The following is a 19,869-nucleotide window of genomic DNA, read 5'->3' on the forward strand; positions in this document are numbered from 1 at the left end:
CGAATGAAGAGGAAATAGCAGCCGTATTAATGGAATCGACTAGAATCTGGTCGTTATTAGTTACACGAGCGCGCTCGTACACGGTAACGACACCTGAGAAAAGGAACATTGCCGTTCTATGGATATAAATGTCCAATAGATTGGATATTTGTCCTCGTTCGAGAGGCGAACAGCGACAGGATAGTGTGCCTTGCTAAAGGAACGCGCAGTTTAGTTTCGATTCGATTCACGGGCTTTGAGAAAGTGGCTTTATCAGAGGAACGTAGGCGCGCGATCTGGTGTGTTCAGGCAATCGATCGTCGATCGATCCTAGGCAAATGGATATCGATTCGACGAAAAACGCCGGATAAATTCCGAAACGAGGTCAGAAACTACGTGTCTTTCTCTTGATCGTGATGGAACGTAAAGGTTCCAATAAACGCACAATTAATAGACTGCGAACGTTATTACTCAACCGTAACACCGTGAACGAAAGAAAAACGAACGATTGCACAATAGTGCACCGTTCGTTAAATAATCTAACCGATCGCACGATTTTCTGTCCACCTGACTTTCTTCCTTTATCCTTCGGCTATATACTGCGCTATTTTTCGCGATTGCATAACCCTTGATGACGTTTAGAGCACGATCGGAACACGATTTATATCTACAGGATGATCGGAACAGGTCTGCAAAGATCTATCGATCGACAAATGAACCGAGCGACTGTTAAGAGAGGAAATAATGGCAGACACGCCTGTCTAATTAACTTAGCGGTAGGGCAATCGATCAGGCTACCGTTTCGAGGGTGGTCAGGAAAGAGCTGACAGCCAGCAGCCGTATCGCTTTTATATATTCGAAACCGGTCAGGGCTGACGAGAAAAGATACGGCGTGCGGGCCACTTTCGCGGTAGACCGGCAGATTTTTCGCGGACGCCAAATAATATAATAGCTTTCACTTCGCGCGAGCCGGGAAACTAGCCGGCCGTAATACGTACGGCCGAGGAATCATTCTGAAACCAGGCTTTAATTAGATTTCATTTAATTAACCTCGCGTCCTAACCTTCCTCAACGGCGAGATTAAGTCATCCTGTGTTCGCCATTTTCCCAGGATCGTCCCTCGTTTCCCTTTTTCATTTTCATTTTCTCCTCTCCTCTCCTCCGTTTTACTCATTTTCCTACACAAATATGTTTATTTTTCCTTTTATCTTAATCCAATTCCTCCGTTAACATTGAATCGTGATGAGAGGACGTAATAGCATACGACCCAAGGAAAGTTGCTTATCGAACCACCGTTCCATTGTGATGGCGTTTCATCAACAATGGCAGAGACAAGCGATTTTTCTTTGGTAAACAGCGGTGGGATTGCTGATCAACGGTTGCACAATTATGTAGATCGGGCTCGCGAGAAGACCGGCATAATGTTATCTTTGTAAATATATCGCGGGGAACTTCTAGATAGAAGCCAGACGAGGAGAAGTCTTCTCTTTGTTCGGTAACACTGAACATGGGATCGATGCCACCGGATGATCCAGACGAGCGTCGCAGAATTACGTCGTTAAAATTGCATGAAAACTGTACAGGCCGACAATGGGCCACTTTTACGAGCTGAAATTCATCCTATAATTAAACGAATGCCGATATTGCTCGTTTTAACGGCTGGCTTAACGGTTTTCTATTATTCGTTAATATTAAAAAATAAAGGTAAAAAGGATCATTCCATAAATATTGGAATATATCTAATATCGAATTCTTTCGGTCCGGAATTCGGTGGACGGAAGGCCAAATAAATAAATGTATAGATTTGCGTGATGCAAGTGCAACAAACTCGAAATATTCGTTCTAACGAAGACGTACGAGATAAGGTATTTAACGCTAACGAAAAGTTTAAATTGTCGTGGTTAAATTCGTTCGCGAAGTTCGTTTAAAACGGGTCATTGGCGTAATTCAAAATCGCCGAGCATAATGGAAGGCAACCCTCACGGGCTCGATCTTATTTCCAGATTCTCGCATTATGCACCATGGCAGCTGGAATTAGTAGGTTGAGGTAATAAGTAACAAGCGACGGCGGCGCACGACGGCAGGCAATCTATTTAGAAAAGAATCCAGGTTTCTTAAGGCCATTCAACGGCCCATAATTCCAACTCTTTAAAGCGTTTCACGTTTACCACTAACGTGAAACTCCTTTTCGATACGAGCGAGGCTCCTCGTCTTCACGTAACGAGCGGGTCATAATCTCGAGTCGACGCGTCACTATTCTTAGATCTGCTATTCTCCACCTTCTCGCCTTTCTTTCTGATTTTCTGCCCTTTCTTATCTTTTCCATTTGCAAAAACGATGAAACTCCTCCCGTTTAATAGCCACTCGTGCTCCAAGACAATTATCAGATGCCATCCTCGCGCTTGCTGGATGATCACGTTCGCGAATTTCAATTCGAGACGATCTTCGCGCAGCAATATCGCGCTTTTACTCTGAACGAGAGATCGTGAGAAATTGCATGCGTTTCAGGGCTAAATCCGTGCTCGCTTTTGCAATCGAAACTTCCTGCGACTATGTTAACGGAATGACTGCTCGCTTTCCAGAGCACGTAGCCAGCCCATGCTTTTTAGTATCCCTGTGTTGTCATTATAACGTTCAAACTGCGCTGTAAAAGATGGATGCTTATGCTGTAATGTACAGAACAGCTGATCGATCTGACTTTCCTCAACGACAAATATACATCATACTACTTTCCAATTGCGTCATCCGAAACTTTCTTGTCAAATTTACTACTCTCGAATAGCCCATGCAAGTAATCTTCCATGAGCGAAAATAATTCCAATTTTTACCATGAAAGGATCAAAGCATACGTATATATCTAACAGAATGATGAAACGTATCGATTAAATTGATATCAATATATCCATGAAACAAGCAGCGCAATTGAGAAAAATGATCTTGCATAGACCTTCTATCAGGACTTTCTTGCGCTATACAACTAATATTATCAGTCAAATTAATTAGTCACAAGTTATCAAATACCCAGTAGAAGTTCGATGACAAAATAATCCAAGCTATCGGTCTTACGAAATTTTACAAATTAGAAATCGCGCAATATACAAAATAGTGCAATGCACAACATGTCACCTGTCGATTCGCTAATATTATTAATAAATTATTACGAACAGAGCCCAGCTGTTAGTCTCCCTAAAGGATCATCATTGTTAGAGCATTATTGCTAATAAATCATCCCTATTGCACCTGTGCCTTGTATATGACCGGAAAGAAGTCAACAATTGCACCGAACGATCTCGTCGCGTAAATCAGCGTTGAGCTGTTTCGTTAGCGCGATCTGTGATATACGTCGTGCACCACGCCTGGACACGAGAGAGTTAGATATCGTAGGTGACCAGGTAACCCGGGTGGTGCCTGGTGTTGCACTTGGTGTGGCCTGGCGTGTGGATACCGAGTGTGTAGGCCAAGATGGTGGGGCGGGTGGAGTAGGAGGCTGCTCTCTCGGCCGTTAGACATGGACGAAGCCCGTGGAATACCCGCGAACAACCTACAACGTGCAACCTCTGTATCGGCGAGGTGGCAAGGGGGAACCCCCTGCCTGTCCCTAAACCAGCTGGTGGGACTACCTTCGGTCTATGCTGGCCGCTGGTACGACGTGGATTATAGTTTTTCTGGGGGGAGGGTGGTGGAGCGCCTTGCTTTCGAAAGGATGGTGATTGTGGAGCGTAGCCAGAGTAGAGTTAGGCGTATATAAGGCCCGCCGGCCCGGCCCAAGTCAGTCATTCACCGGACTACTAGCCCACCATACACACACCAAACATGAAGGCCTTTGTGAGTATCCACCACGGGGTTGGTGATTTTCGTGGGGTGTTCGATCGATTATCCGAGTATCGGGTTCGAGTTCTTCGATCGAGTTGTTCGCGATTCTCTTCGATATAATATTTCGGATCGTGTTCTCGGTCTACTCGCACCTTCCTTCGAGTTGATCAGCGAATTTTCTATACAACTCGCGGTTTTGAATTCGATCCATCTAGTGTTTGCACATAAAGTAGCTGTTTAACGAAATATTTCCAATTCACAAGATTTCGCGGTCCGTCTACATCTAAATTTTCCTTTTGCTTCATTTTCTCGAATCGATTCAATAGAATAAACCGCTTGGGACTCACGAGCACGCTCTCGAGCACTGCTCTTTACCCGAGACATTATTCGTGACATCGGTGGCAGCGGTATAGAGTCAACGATAAATCGCTTTAATTGGAACCTTCCATCCGTAAGCCAGTCGAAATCCGTGGAAAGTCGAAGTTCGAAAGCTCCTCGTTTGCAGTCAGACTTGTGGCACCAAACTGACGACGTTCAATGTCACGGCTCGAACAGTCTCGTCCTGCTTGCTCCGTGGTACCAGAGTACACGAATCGACTTTGCCCTTCTTACGCGCTCCATTCATGCGGCAAGAAGTCCTCGTTGTACGGTACACTGACCGTGGAACCGGTTGTAATAGTATCATCGTCATTCAGCGAGCAACCGAACCCGCGACCGGTTTTATTCTCGGTGCATCTTCATTCACAAATACCGTTCGTCATCGTTCTCTCGGCTCACCGATTTCCTTCTCGGTTTGCTTACCTTATCCATCGTCCGATTTTTAACCTGAAAGCGAATCCAAATTAGCTCGATCGATTCTCATTAATTCTACCGGTTGCGCGTCGTTTCTTCGAACGCAATTAAGTTCCCTGCGATTAATTCGTAGAAGTAACTAGCTCTAACGATTCTCGCCAACGCGATTTCATAAATCTCGAACGATCGTAAACGATCTATGCAAAGTACCGGTTCGGTTTCGAAACAACACATCGGGTTCGGTCGTTTTCCGATCGCTGGGTCGCGAGAACGCTCGGTCGACCACGTCACACGGATTGCCACGGTTCCATGTAAACGGGATGTGAAAGTTTCGCGAAGTCGTTAGATATGCATAATGGCAGGGCAACGGTGCACTCGTTTAAGTGCAACACTCGTGAGAGCTTGGGCGTGACGCGTCGTTCAACCGATTTTCCAACTTCCGTCACACGCACATAAACGCGTTCTCTTTTTGTCGACTTAAACGGTCGAGTTTTCCATCTCTTCTCAGCCTGTTTCACTTGATTTTCTCCTCGTTTCGAAGCTACGGTCCTGATCGATTCGCGGTACGATGCTCGAGAACCGGTCGTTTCTAGTAATGGTAAGAAAAATGGCCGAGGGAAATAATCGGTTCGCGTTAACTCGAAATTGCGCCTTCGGCGGATTTCTAAAAAGAAGTAACATCTGTTCACCGTGTTTGTAACTCGCGATTTCCAGAAGACATTGCTCGTCGATCAATTACGAATGTCGATTTGCATTATACGGATTACGTTAGAATAATACGCGATTGCATAAAACGCAAACAGATCGGTTTTTCTTTTATGAAATAGAACTAAAAAGAAATTTCTTTCTCTAATATTTACTTGAAGCGTGGTAAAAAGAATTCATTGTGGATAACGGAGAACTTTCGAGGAAGGTTCGGTATTATTTCGAATTGCGAAACGTTACAACACTATGTCTCGAGTTCGCATTTTCCCCAATAACACGCAGTCGTTATGATATCGACGGACGTAGAACGTTGCGAAATTTCACGCTCGACTTCCATCCGGTTATCGTTTCTTTGGACTTTGATATTAAACGAGGCAAAAACCAGTCACATCGTAGCTTTCACGCTTTAAAGGCGATCGTGTTGAGGGACGACGTTTTCCCAGGTGCCGGGAATCGTTTCCCGATGCCGCGGAACGCCGCGCGCGCGGCCAGTCTATAAGCGTGTAGCGAGTATCGAAAGTGAAAGCCGCGGTTATGTTACAACGGGGCACGTGGTAATCGGTGCCAAGTCAATGAGAGTCTGAATTCACGGCGATAGTCGAACGTTGCTTCCGTAAACCAGCGCTGAGGATAGTTCGTCTTCGTTCGTTTTCGTTTTTTCTTCCTCGCTGATTTCACTTCGCGATATTACCGTGCCACGCGTACACCTTTCACGAACTTACCTACATAGACGCATAATGTAACGATACGAAACGAACAATAGCTTAGAAACAAATTGGTCGTATAACGAGAAACGAGCGATACTGACCGGAACTTACCTGGTCGCAGGTTGTGTTCGCCTGTCTAGCAGTAGCAACGGCCCGTGCCGGAATCGCACATGGACCTGGCATTGCTCTTGCTGGAGGTCATGGCGTTGGCGGCCTTGGAGTTGGTGGAGGTCTCGGAGTTGGTCTTGGAGGAGGCATCGCTGGAGTCGGCCTAGTCGGCGGAGGTGCTAGTCTCTCCGGTGGACTTGCAGCAGGTGCTGGTAGCGCAAGATCTCTCCAAGAGGGAGCGTCCAGCTTGGGATCCTCAGCTCTCGGTGCCAGCTATGCCGCTGGATCCGCGGCGGCGGCTGGTGCTGCTGGTGTTCAACAGATTGTCTCTGGTGGTGCGTAACTCGTCGTGGAATTGAACGTAAAGAAGAATTACCACGAGAGGGACAGTCGTTCACCGGGATTCCTTTTATTCTGTCGAGCAGGAGTGATCGGAGGCAGGGCTGACATTGGACCCGCTGAAGGACCCAAGGCTAACGTTGGACCCCAGAGTGGACCATCTGACAGCGTAGGACCCCAAGAAGGTGCCAAGAACGTTGGTGGACCTCGTACCGGCCCAGCTGGTCTCGTGGGACCTGCTACTGGTCCATTCACCTCCGTGGGTGCTTCTGCTGGTACCTCCACCCTCATTGGACCGTCCCAGGGTAGTGCCAACTTGGTAGGACCATCTGTGGGAGTTGTATCCTTCTATGCTGGCAGTGGCAACATCAACGGTGACGACGGTAGCTCTGGCTCTGCCGCCGCTGCTGCGCCTGGTGGTCTCGGTGGCGCTGGACTCGGACTCGGTGGTGCTGGTCTGTATTCCGGTCGAATGATCGACATTAAGAAACAACAATGATATATGATATAGGAGCGAAGGAGTTGGAACATATATTTTACCAAGCTATTTGGTATTTTCAGGTGCCATCGCTGTTGTGGGTGGTGGTGCCGGAATCGGCGCTGGAATTGGCGGACACGACGGTGGTGTTGCTGTGATCAACGGACCATCTGGCGCCATCCACGCTGGACTCGGCTCTCACGGAGCTATCATCCCCGCGGCACTTGGCAAGTACTAGACGTTCTAAAGCCCCAGCGATCTCGGCTCGGCGACGGCGGCATACCCACCACAGTCACTTACCGGTCTCAAACGATCCTCAAACGCGCTCAACGTCTTCTTCCCAAAGCTTCGTCCAATCTAGGAACATGGTTATAGCGCCGGCGTTAGTGGTGTAGTCGGTATATAGTCAGAATATTCTAATCACAAATCCAGTCGGTATATATCGAAACACGGTGAAAAGCGCGAGTTGAAAGCTCGGCACGTTGGTCTCAGCCATCAAGGATCACGGGTTCAGATCTCGGTAAAGTGTACACCGTGGCCACGGCCATTCGTGATCCGCGGTTCTCGTCTCGTCTCATCCCCATCTCGTCGACAACGCGACTCGTCCCCATCGTAAGACGAGGCACGGGTAAAATTTAGTCAATTTCTTCTTTCATCAAATCCGCGTAACGCGACGGAGGAAGTCGAACGAAGCCGTGATTGCCAGCCACGGTTGCAACAACACTGCGACATCTGGACATCTTGGTCGCGATCTGCACGACGAGCCCGTATCATACGATCGGCAACGCATCGAGCCACGTCCAAGTTTTCTAGTTGACGTCACCTGAACCACCGCGCCAGAACACAGAGTCAACGCAAGCACGTTGAACCCGGCTGCTCCGTCATGGACCCAGCAAGTGGACAAGCTTTGGCGCTTCGTCGTTGGACCAACTGGGTCTGTTCTGTTTTCTGAACACCCACCGTTGCTCCGGCAGTACTCTCTTTATATTTTTTTCTCTCTTACGTCTTCCACCATCCGTAAGGCCGCCGCTCTTCACACATATTTACTACTCTGTCTTTTTTTCTCTCTCTTCCGATGAGCCGTGCACGATCATATGATCGCGTCACGATCTCACAAGTTGTTATACTCACTGCCGCACTCAAGCATACATATTATTATTACATTACTCGTCCATGCGCATATATGTTTTCTCTTTATATATATATACATGTATACATACTATTACTACTACTTCCTTCGCGTATATATATATATGAACACATTGCCACACGCGCGCACACACACTATTGCTATATGTGTACTCGTATATATACACACACTACACATATATTATATAATCGTGTTATATGTTAGTGAAAGAGAGAGACCGGTAGATTATGGTAGGTCAGCCCTTCCCGTGAGTGAATGAATGTAAATAGATGGCGCGCCGCTGCCGGCCCCCGACCCCGCCCGCCCTCGTCATACCCTTTCTTTGCGATCACGACTAGCACCCCACCACCACCATAGATAGATACCACATATTTATAGCGTTTATACATTTATACAATACTTTATATAAAATAAAGCATCAGTATTTAAAACTCACTCTTGATTATTTCCTTCGATCATCCCTTAAATCACTCCCTTTAGCGATCGTTCTATTCCTCGCTAAAGTAAATAGCTCGATATCAACAGCGTCGAGAGTAAAGACAACGAATTCCAATTGAACTTTGGATCTCTTATACAAATTGAGCATCTGATCGTGATTTAATACAATCAAAATTAAATTATTTGCCTCGTCCTATTCATAGAACAAAGAAAGATCTCTGCATAGATATAAAGAAATCAATGGAAGCAAGAATCTAAAAATCGATTGCTATCAAGACATTGCCACCGAATATGATAAGATTATGTATTTAGTCTAACGATTCAACCCCTTCTGTAATTCGCAAGATGTCTAAATACTCCTCTAAGAATCGAGTTGAAGTTGATTCCCTTTTTTATGTTCGTCGTTTCCGTCAGACAGTTAAAAGAAGGCAGATTCCAACGAAACATTAGATTCCGAATCGACCGCCTGTTGCTGCAGCCATCGTTTACCGATCGTTCGGCTACGGTTTGCTAACGATGGATTTGTCAAGAGTCGTCCACTCGTTAGAAAGTTCAACGTTCGAATCGAAATTGCTCGCTTAACGTTAGTTAATGACATCGCGTGTCAACGAAATTTTCATCCTCGTGTATGCATATTTGTTTTCATATTTACCGCATCAGCAAAGCAAAACACGAAAAACACTGCATGTTACCGTCGATGATTGCGTTTAAGTTAATTCGCGCGGAACAAATGACTTTGCCGACGTGATGTAAGAATGGACAGCGTCAACGGTACGTAATGGTAGTTTAATAACGCGCTGACAGCTGTGAATAATAGACATCGTGTATAGGGCGAATTTTATGGTGCTAATCTTCATTTGATGTCTTTAGTTTGCATTGCGAGCTCTACGTGGAACTTTGGACTCTTCCAAGGCTGTTACCAAACACTGCAACTTCGAAACTTCACCTACCACAGGTATTTATTATATAGCTATTAAATATTCCGATTTTCAATTTCTAAATAGTATTCAAAAAACAGACTTTCAAATTCCGTAAACGTAAGTTGGCCACGAGGACTTTGAAAGGGAGTGTTGAACTCGCCATCAGTTTCTGTGGAATGGTCGTAGCGAGAACGGACCAATTACCTTGCAACCTCGTTACACCGGTGTCAGAAAGGTAAGTCTAAACTGCGACGATCGCCTTTGTAACGCTACGACACTTGGCATACAGCAATTTGGTTAGTCCATTACAGAGATCATTCCATTCGTGAACTGTGCACGAATCATTAGGTGGTACAAAAGGATAAGATACGCTTTGTAGCACGATATCCAGCCAGCGGCGATACTTTCAAGGAGATGAAGGAAGATAGTCTCTCGAACAAACTTTGACATTAAAATGATTGGAAATCCAGAATGTTTCTGAAAATTGGAACCGAAGTACTCCCCAGCTCCTGCTTATGTTAGACAATCGAAACAACTAGGAATTTTGTGAGAAACGTAAGTCGAAGTAGCATAATAACGATGTCATTGATTCACTGTGCATCTAACCTTTCAAATATTCTCATAGGCAAATGTCTAGTGGGAAATCTGACGAACCAGATAACCATGCACCATAAAGGCTCAAAATTGAAAAGGTGGGTTAGTTATAAGTTTCTTCTATTATCAATTTAAAAAAACGAAAAAGAAGAAAGCTCGTCATTAATACGAACAAGTTACTGAGCTTCGAAATCGAAGTAGGTCGCTCGAATCCCACGAAAGATTTGAGAAACTCCCCGATACATCAGAATTCAATACAGTTTTCTTTTTGCAGCCACGGCCTTTTAGACGATCAATCGAGGCTCCTCATTTCCATTGTGGTTAGAATATACGCTGAAGAAACGAAATTCCGTAGAAGACCGCCGAAAGAAGCGGTTCACGTAGTTGAAGAGAACTTAGGAATCCACGTTTCGGGATCAAGGGTCGATCTAGATCAAGCAGGCATTCAAGCTGATCGACCGGTGCTGACCCATCATATTCGGCGAAGAGGTTCGGACTTTTCAGGTCGATTTGGCCACAAATACGGCTTTAACCGCGACTGAAAAGTCTTTAAATCTCTTCCAGATTCGCAAGCGGCACGGGACTCGCTGGGTGAAGCTTCCAGTGGTCTGCAGTTGACCGTGAATAAAATAAAAGCCATTGGATGCGTGCTAACCCGCGGAATCCAGTAAAATCTGCTCTGGGGGACGAAAAAGTCGGACGTCGATCTGGCGAAGAAAGCAAAACGCGAGGTAACTACTCCATAATCTTTTCTACTCGGTTCTTCTATTCGTTTCTCTTCTAGATGGGGAAATATCTTTTCATCTACTGCCCATAACCGTCTCGAGCATGAGCACGTGGCTCATATCTCTAAAGAAGAAGCGGAAGAAGGAGATGGGATTTTTAAGAAGCTTTACAATGTTTCCTTCGCATTCAATTTGGTTAACATGAAAGGATGACCGATTTTTTGAACAGATAAAATGAGATAAAATCAAGAGAAAATTGTGATGTTAATCTAGTTAGGTAGATTAGACTAAGCGAAGACTATTTTCGACACCGTGCTGACAGTTTAAACATCTCTATCGATCGTTTTATTTGCGTTAAAACGAGATCAGAACAAGTGGGAACATTTCTTCAAAATGAAACATTTGTATAGGCCATAAACAGTCTCTCTTACCAAGTCTTCTCTTGTAGGGTATTTGCTGCGATTCCTCAGATACAAAAATGAATTCTTATCAGAGATTTATATTTATAAAATATATATGTTCTAGACACTTGGTTTACATATATATTAACCTGATAATTGATAAGATTTTTTATTATACCTATTCTTTTATTAACTTTATTTTTTAATTAAAATTAAATAAAATTAACTTTACTATTACTCTTAAGAAACGAACAATGTTACAAGCTACATGTTGGTAATGTTATTGATAAAAATTAATCGCATTTGTTGTGTTGGAAAAAGAAAAGGAAATGAAATACAGAAACGTGCTATGAAGTATTTATTAAAATGGTAGAATGGGCATAAACTGTGGACCGTAGAATGAAGTCGATAAACCGGCCGTTTTATCTTCTTCAAGACGAAACGTCAAGATTACGACTACCGAGACAAGTATTCTGAGCTCTCCATGCACTAGAACTATTCATTTAACTGAGATCTCCGTTTAGTGAATCGCCCCATTAAAAATCTTTTAGAACGACGAGATAAAACTAGAATCATATTTCAAACTCAAACCAGATCACCGACTTTTATTATATAAAATCCCCAAATTCAAAACCAACAGATAAACGTCATATTTCACGCGATTTTCGCTCAAGTTGAAATGGAAAGAAGTAGAAAGTGGGTAAGAAGTGGAAAGATTGTTAAATCACAGGTTTCGTAATTCCCGCCAACAGGGTAGGGACGAAGACGCTGATGCAGCACGAATCGTTAAGCGCGATCAGGCGTGGTCCTTTCACTCTCGGGGGTGTGCGATTCCTACACAAGTTCCCAGAAGAATCTGCTAACTCGAGGCTCGAGAGCTCGGGTTTTGCGGCCAAGGTCATTTCGTCATTGAGCCTCTGACGAGATTCTGACAGTCTCATTGAACGAAATCACGATTTCTACGATGCTTCTTAGGTGCCTGCGCTTTAAGTGTCCATCATTTGATTGCACTCGAGATCAAACTCGAGAACAGCAACTACTTCTAATTTCATAGATTAATGGCTTAAGATGCTTTCATCCAACGACTTCATTAAACGATCCTCTGTTTTAATTGTTACTCGTAGATCTACGAGATGAACTTCTGATCGAACGCCTGATAAGCAAAGTGCTATTGTAATAGTTTCTATTATTAGAAACTGGTATTGTAAGAAGTAAAGCTAAGTAAGATGTGAGAATTTCGTTTCGCTGCCATTAGATAACCTTTCATGTCTGATATTTTATTATATATGGAACGACCCTAAATTGGAAACGATTCGGACACGTATCCACTTGAAGCGGAACGACGCGAGAATCGACCGCCAGTAGACTGCTCTGCTCTCATAAGAATTCCGATGCATTGCGTCTACATCGTGGCACAGACAATGACTGCAAATGTCAGTCTCACCATTAGCATTGATCACGTTCAACCTCGGCCGTTCCTCCTCGATCGCATCGCCGGGCTACAAATTTCAAGAACCGCACCACCGTGCAAATCGTCCCGTGCCCAATATCGAAATCGATTACATGCTTCTACATATTGTTACCATAGGTATCGCCATACTCTGTTACGTGGTAATATTTTTGTGATGACAACAAATGTAAATATTGAAATCATAGGCTACTTTTTGCATCGAAAAGAATGTTTATAACAATATAAGACAAGGTAACAAAATAATCTGTTTACAGATTATTTTTGCTCGATAAACGTAAAAATAGGCTTTTGGCAATTTAGAGAAGTTTCTAACTTGAATTTAAACGATTGAAAGCACAAAGATTATTCTATACGTATCGTTTAAGCCTTAGCAATAAGTTTCGTGGGGATTAGGGTAGTCACCCCAATGGGAAGAGATAGGAGACGATGTAATTGCTACTGAGAATGAGTGATGAGCTATCCATGGAAACTTTCTACGTGACATGGAATGAATACAAAGATCAATAAGTGATATATTTCGCCACTTTGTCAATAGTATGGTATACATATTGTCTATTTCAATGCATGGCCGAAAAACAAAAATTCCTAATAATAAACGAATTTACGGAATATTAAATAAAGTTAAAACAAAAATAAAGTGATACCATTTTATTTAATATGTCTCCTAATTTAACGAATCTTAGGACGATAAACAGAAGAACCACGGTTCACACGATTCTCCGCAGAAAGCTGGGGAATAATGGAACGGGAATAATGTAATCGAAGATTCGAGCGTGAAACGACTGTTTGCCGTGCGGCGATACACAAGTATCGTGGTTTGCATGGATTACTCGAGCGTGGACCAATTCGAGAGGAACAAAACCGTATATCGATCGACGCGCGATAATTGGAGCAACGAAGATCGCACCTTTTTCCGCGACCACGGAGGCATAAAGGTCACGTTCGACTCGACACGCTCATGCTACGAAGCTTCGTCTGCAGGCGGTACATACCATAGAAAACCGTATTAATCCCTGAGAACGTGACTCTTTCCCACCCATAATGTGCGGGCTCGACTTGTTGCCGCAAACCGATCGGTTACTTCATCGGCCAGGATGATGCGGCTAACCGCCTACCATTTTTCGACTACAAACCATACGATTAGAAGATACACGCTTGGTATCGAGAGTTTGATCAAAGAATAACGCAAGTTATTCGAGGAATTCAAAGAGGCAATTCAATTCTGATAAATGTGACAGAATCTTTCATAAGTTCTGTGTTATTTCTTAATTTGTGGCGTAGGACTTGTGGTATGATGGAAAATGGGAGACAAAAGAGTCAATTGACGCGACTAATCGCCCACTAATTTTCCACTGGGAAACATACGATTAGACGAGATCGATACGAATCTAAGGTCAAGAGTTAATCGATGAATTACACAAATTATTCGAAGAATTCGAAGAGGCGATATAAAATCGGATAAATACGGGTCTTTCGTAAGCTTTATGTTAAGCCTTAATTTATACCGTAAGTACTTGTGACAGGGTGGAACATGGGAGACCAAAGGACTAATTGACGCAGTATATAAGACGATAATTACGAGGAGCGATGTTGGTACGCTTGAAACATTCAGGCCAATTACACCGTAGGTTGAAGATCACGCCTGTTCGCCAACGGTTACCTGCCATTCGTCCCCTTTATCGTTGGAGAAATCGCAAATTACGCTAATTACAGCGCTTTCGCGTCCGCCTAATCGATTCCTTTGTTCGTGAACGTGCGTCGATATCAACCACGGCCATTCGTCTTCCCAAAGGAACAGAAATACTTTCATCTCATACAAAAGTTCATCTATATAAAACAATTCCCCACCAAAAAATTACGTCGATTCATTCTAAACCATACCGTTTAATGGAGCAAGTATTTTACCAGTCGAACAAGTCGAATGACCCCGAGATTCCCGAAGACGAAAGGTTCTCACGAATCGCCGCACGAAACGCCCGATCCCATTACGACGTGCAACGAAACGATCGAACTTTGCCTCGTCGACACAAAGGAGACCCCGGGTGAATATCAAAAGTTCCGTTCGTCGAAAGACGGTCCTTTTAGTTACCAAGTTCCGCTCCGTAAAAAGGAATCGTGACGCGAACACGATAAATCTATTTCACGTTTAACGTCGTGACCGACTTCTGTCGCCAATAACGATACATCTTGGTTTTTGAGTGTTTCATTCTTCAAAACAATCAAATGCATATATAGATTCTTATGAGTATATGCATTTTTGAGACGTTTCAGCACACGCACCCACTGTAACCGTAACCTAAAGAAACGAGGAAATGGATGCTTTCTCCTTGAAATTCTATAAATTCTCATGAATGGATTCATCTCAATCTGCAGATGATTCATTCATTAGAACGACAATTCGTTAGAATACGTATCCACTGCAACCATAACCTAAAAAAGCGAAGAAACGGATGCTTTCTTCATGAAATTGAATCGTTTGATGAAACAAAGAATCGATGAAAGGCAACAAAGAAAAGAATTCAACGAAGTAGCAGTTTTGTTTCAAGAAGAACAAAGAAGAAAAAAATCCGACGATATGCTTCCCCAGTGGAAGCGATCGTTTCACAATGAATGGTCGTTGAAGGTCAGTCAAGGGACTCAGCATCCCGAGGGTGGGTGTGCCGGATGCTGACCTTCTTGCACAATGGCGCAGACTGTACCATCAGCGGATATGATTTGAAGGGATCAACTAGGGGCGCGGTCGGGATCCTGGAACAGTATATAAAGTCCGACCAAGTCGTCCGTGAGTACACTAAGCAATCGGTCGGTCGGCAAGATGAAGGCCTTCGTAAGTATTCCCCGGAACATCGGAATATCGCAACAGTGAATTTCTCGTTATGAGGCGCGCTACCGCAGATGTTCAGTCTCTTTCAGTTTGGTGAACGTGATTTTGTATTCTCGGTGTTTTTCCTTTGAATACCTTCGCGCTGCGAAATTGTTTCTGTTTGGAAATTAATATTCTATTGATTGTTTAGCAACTCTCTGTGGAGTTCTTGAGTGGATGGAAAAGTTCTAAATTGGACACCATTACTTTCAGTTGTGTGCTAGTTTTAAACACTAAATCTTGATAGAATAATTTAAGAATTTATATAGACTAACGGTTTGCTCATACCCTATATTATGTGTGTTTTATTTCGGTTGGATTCTCTAGTTCGAAATTACGTTAAACTAGAAATTAATATTTTAGTGATTATTTAAGAAACTTTCTGTGAACTCGTAGCATGGACGGGAATGTACTAGACTTTAGCGTCAATTTTAAACATTAAATCTTCGCAAAATAATTTACTCATTGACTAAGTATAAATTTGGCGATACTTACCATTAATTTTGAAATTTTTAGTTAATTCTGACAGCTCTCTTCGCGTTCGTCGCAGCTGCTCCGCGGCTGCGCCGAGAGGCTATTTATGGTGGATATCATGGTGGACTTTACGGAGGTCACCTCGGATATTCTCATGGAGTGGCAATCGCTGGACCTGCCTTGGGACCAACCAGCGTTGCTGGACCTCACCTTGGAGCGACCATGGTGGCTGCTCCATCTATAGGGCCAGCCAAACTCTCTGGATCCGTTGCTGGACCGGTTCAAGTTTCTGGTGCTGTTGCTGGATCCGCTGTTGTTACTGCTTCTGTCGCCGGACCTGCTCACGTGGAGGGTTACAGCGGCCCCTATGACGGTGGAGTCGGTGAGTACTCAAACTCAAACTCAAACTCAAACTCAAACTCAAACTCAAACTCAAACTCAAACTCAAACTCAAACTCAAACTCAAACTCAAACTCAAACTCAAACTCAAACTCAAACTCAAACTCAAACTCAAACTCAAACTCAAACTCAAACTCAAACTCAAACTCAAACTCAAACTCAAACTCAAACTCAAACTCAAACTCAAACTCAAACTCAAACTCAAACTCAAACTCAAACTCAAACTCAAACTCAAACTCAAACTCAAACTCAAATTCAAACTCAAACTCAAATTTGTCTAAAACATTTGCTAAAACACAATATGGTAAATATTTACCTATCGCATATAAAAAGATCCGACTTCGCTCTAGGTTTGGGATACACCGGTCCAGCCTATAGTTATACCGGGTATCCGGGATATGCTGGATACTCTGGATACGCGGGAGCCGGTAGTCACGGAGTGGTAATAGCAGGACCAGCATCGCATGGAGCCGTTCTCGCAGGACCAGCGTCCCATGGCGCTGTCCTTTCTGGTCCTCAATCCGGAAGCGCCGCTGTATCCGGCCCTAATGCTGGTTCCGTGGTAATCGCTGGTCCCTCTGGCAAAATTACTACCCACGGGACTGGTTTTGGTGGGATCCACACTGGACACGGTCATTGGTAACGAATGAGAGCTGTTGGCAGAACAAGAACTTTAAAAATCTCTCGATCGTATCCACTTCTATGAATTATCAGCGGAGTTAAACTACAATACGATATCTGATCGTTATATCGTTAGATTTGTCTCACGACGATCCCCGTTAGCGATACATTTGATACTATGATTTTATAACGATAATGCAATACGAATAAGAATTTTTTATACAGTTGATATACCCTTACTTTTTTTTTAAATAGATAATAAATAGTTTGTGACATAGATATTCGTAGATCGCTCGCTATTTATCGTGTAACTTTAACTGATCTCTTACGGTAATACACGATTTAGTTACACACGTTTAATCATGTTGTTAACTATGTACTCGAAATTCTCGCACGCGATGCTTTAATGGAGTTATATCGTTATACGTCGTCAACCTTTACGTCGCTTTAAATTCGTTATGCGACCCATTTTAACGAGCTGTAAAATAATTATGCATCGATTCCATGCACGCTCTAGTTTTGTCTTTGCAAAAAGGAACCTCCACGTTTATTTATTCCACATTCCAAATTTACTGCTCTCAGTGTCTGCATCTAACCCGTTCATTTTTTATTCCTCTTTTATTGCCAAGAAGAATAAAATTTACGGCTCCCCTATATAAACAAGCTGACATTCGTATCAAATTCTTCGATCGTGCTACCGCGCAACGAATAGAGACAGATCACAAAAACGTTTTACGCGATCCACTATCGATCTTTATCATTCTGGTGTGTAGTTCTGAAAGTTTTGTTAGTTCATCGTAGCCATTCGTGGAATGGCGACATCTACTACAAGGGGCCACAATCAGAGGGTAGACAGAACCGAAACCAAGTTGAACCATTGACACGGATATCGACACGTTGGAATAACATATCGATAGTTGTGGTAAAGGTTAATGTCGTTAGATGTATGATTCGCGACACGGTTCGACGATCTTCGAACAAACGCGACGATTGCCTCGACTTCGCGACATCGTTTAAAAAATAATCGACCTGTGTGTAGATCGATCACAGTGAACACGGGTGTGCTGGCACCACGGTTTAGAGCGAATAAAGCAAGACTAACGAACCACGCGCGCATAATTCACCGAAGGTCGTACACGAGTTCTGCGTTATCTCCTAAGTCGTTCTTTTAAGCGCTGACTCTATCGCGGAATCTGTACACGACAATTACCGCATGCTTTTTTAAGGTCGACTTGATCCTCGTCACAGATCGTATCCACGACGATATTTTTCGCCTGTAAGCCGTTTCATTCGGTTTTTACGATTGAACAATTGCCATTTAAGTGGCTTATTTCGAGCTACCGATTCTCCATAATACGAGTTCAAACCACTTGATCATATTACAGCAATAATCGGGTAAAATTTCAGCGAAATACACGATAAATCCATTGTGAGTTAAAGTACCTAATAAGTTCACGCGCACTTGATAATTTAATGTATTAAAAGCACAAGTGTTTCAATTCGCATGAATAACCACCGAACATCCAAATTTTTAAACGTCTGCTACAACATTGAAACAATACGGTTGCATTAAAAACTGAATGTAGAGCATAGCTGACAGGCGAGAGAATTTATCACGAGATTCATGCACAATCGTGAGAACTATCTCCACTTAATCGCGTAAACCTACATCTTCTGCTTCTACGGAAAGATTTATTTTCAGAGACAACCGTTTCGCGATAGCTACGAGACTTAGCTAATATCGAGATACGAATTCGAAGAACGAGAGTTCCGTCTTCGTGAGAAAATCGTGGCAGTACCGTGATGCATCAATCGATAGTTTCGCCACCGACCAGAGTGCATCGAACCTGCACGAATTCTAAAAGGTTACTAGATTCCGTTCGACCGATCATTCTACGGAGGCAACACGACAACGAAAAAATTTACGATATTCAATCAGATCGTTGTAATTAAATGAAATACAATTAAAATAAAGCTTTCCATTACATACGTTTAAAAATCAATAGCCTACGCGATTCTTCGAGAAATATAGATCATCAATCGTAGTTTTGTGATCACTGAAAAGGAAGATTAAATGTATCGTACTCTCGTTATTTTTCTCTGCTTTTCTTTATTTCATCCGTTTGTGAATGGCGTGTGTGCAGTATCATTCATAATTATTCCGACAGTATAATTATACCTCACTTCTATTGTGGAGCGTAAGCAGTCCTTTCTATTGTTAAATCATATGACTTTTTATTAAAACAATGAATAATTGTTTTAATTACTGGTTAGAAATAGTTGAACAATATTTTAAATTTAAATTACTCGATATTGGAACAATTATAAAAAAGTGTCAAAAGTACGTTTCTACCCTCCTATAATTTTTATTTCGTTATCACAATGACTTTTCACGAAATATAAATCGCGAATTGATGCTTTCAGTGAGAGAAATTTTTTCACTTTTTAAGCGCGGTCATTTCACAGCACGTTGATTTAAATTACGCGAAGCGCGGATTATTTATTGCGATTTTGCTCTGCTCACAATGGTAGCGCGGAATTCAAGGAAATAAATGATGCGCCCTAATTTTAGACTTCGATATGGATAATGAGTTGTTATTCGTTATTCCTACACTTTATCCCGAAGTCGTAAAATAGAAAATGAGGTAAAACGAAATAAGTAAATATGGTTGAAGACATTGTACGTTTTACGACTTTAATGGTTGATTATATAAGTCATATGCCTACTAATTACGTGCTTAGGTAATGAAGTTGAAAAAGACACAAAAAATGGAATTAATTAGTTTGATTCCTGGCAGTCTCGATTACAGCCAGTATCAACATATCAGATACCGAATATTATCATCAAAAAATTCTCCAACAATATGAAAAATGAAACAAAGGCAGATTTAG

At 42.8% G+C, this 19,869-nt stretch overlaps 2 protein-coding genes across 2 annotated transcripts; both read left to right on the forward strand.

Annotated features, from left to right (window-relative positions):
• The first annotated feature begins 3,693 nt into the window (after positions 1 to 3,693).
• Positions 3,694 to 8,506, forward strand: LOC126914073 (uncharacterized). Its single transcript, XM_050717551.1, has 4 exons — positions 3,694 to 3,804; positions 6,118 to 6,439; positions 6,530 to 6,898; positions 7,005 to 8,506. Exons 1-4 carry the CDS (start codon positions 3,793 to 3,795, stop codon positions 7,157 to 7,159), a joined length of 858 nt encoding a protein of 285 aa, XP_050573508.1. The 5' UTR covers positions 3,694 to 3,792; the 3' UTR covers positions 7,160 to 8,506.
• Positions 8,507 to 15,414: 6,908 nt separating this feature from the next.
• Positions 15,415 to 19,781, forward strand: LOC126914084 (cuticle protein 64-like). The gene is made up of 3 exons (XM_050717567.1): positions 15,415 to 15,447; positions 16,000 to 16,339; positions 16,707 to 19,781. Exons 1-3 carry the CDS (start codon positions 15,436 to 15,438, stop codon positions 16,997 to 16,999), a joined length of 645 nt encoding a protein of 214 aa, XP_050573524.1. The 5' UTR covers positions 15,415 to 15,435; the 3' UTR covers positions 17,000 to 19,781.
• The last annotated feature ends 88 nt before the right edge of the window (positions 19,782 to 19,869 follow it).

The sequence above is a fragment of the Bombus affinis genome, chromosome 3 (genome assembly GCF_024516045.1).
Source record: "Bombus affinis isolate iyBomAffi1 chromosome 3, iyBomAffi1.2, whole genome shotgun sequence".
Lineage (NCBI taxonomy): Eukaryota > Metazoa > Arthropoda > Insecta > Hymenoptera > Apidae > Bombus > Bombus affinis.

Bases quoted from the DNA above. Each gene is read 5' to 3' on its own strand.
- LOC126914073 (XM_050717551.1), top strand. The intron at 6,440-6,529 runs GTGCGTAACTCG...TCTGTCGAGCAG, and splicing joins TCAACAGATTGTCTCTGGTG to GAGTGATCGGAGGCAGGGCT. The intron at 6,899-7,004 runs GTCTGTATTCCG...TGGTATTTTCAG, and splicing joins ACTCGGACTCGGTGGTGCTG to GTGCCATCGCTGTTGTGGGT.
- LOC126914084 (XM_050717567.1), top strand. The intron at 16,340-16,706 runs GTGAGTACTCAA...ACTTCGCTCTAG, and splicing joins CCCCTATGACGGTGGAGTCG to GTTTGGGATACACCGGTCCA.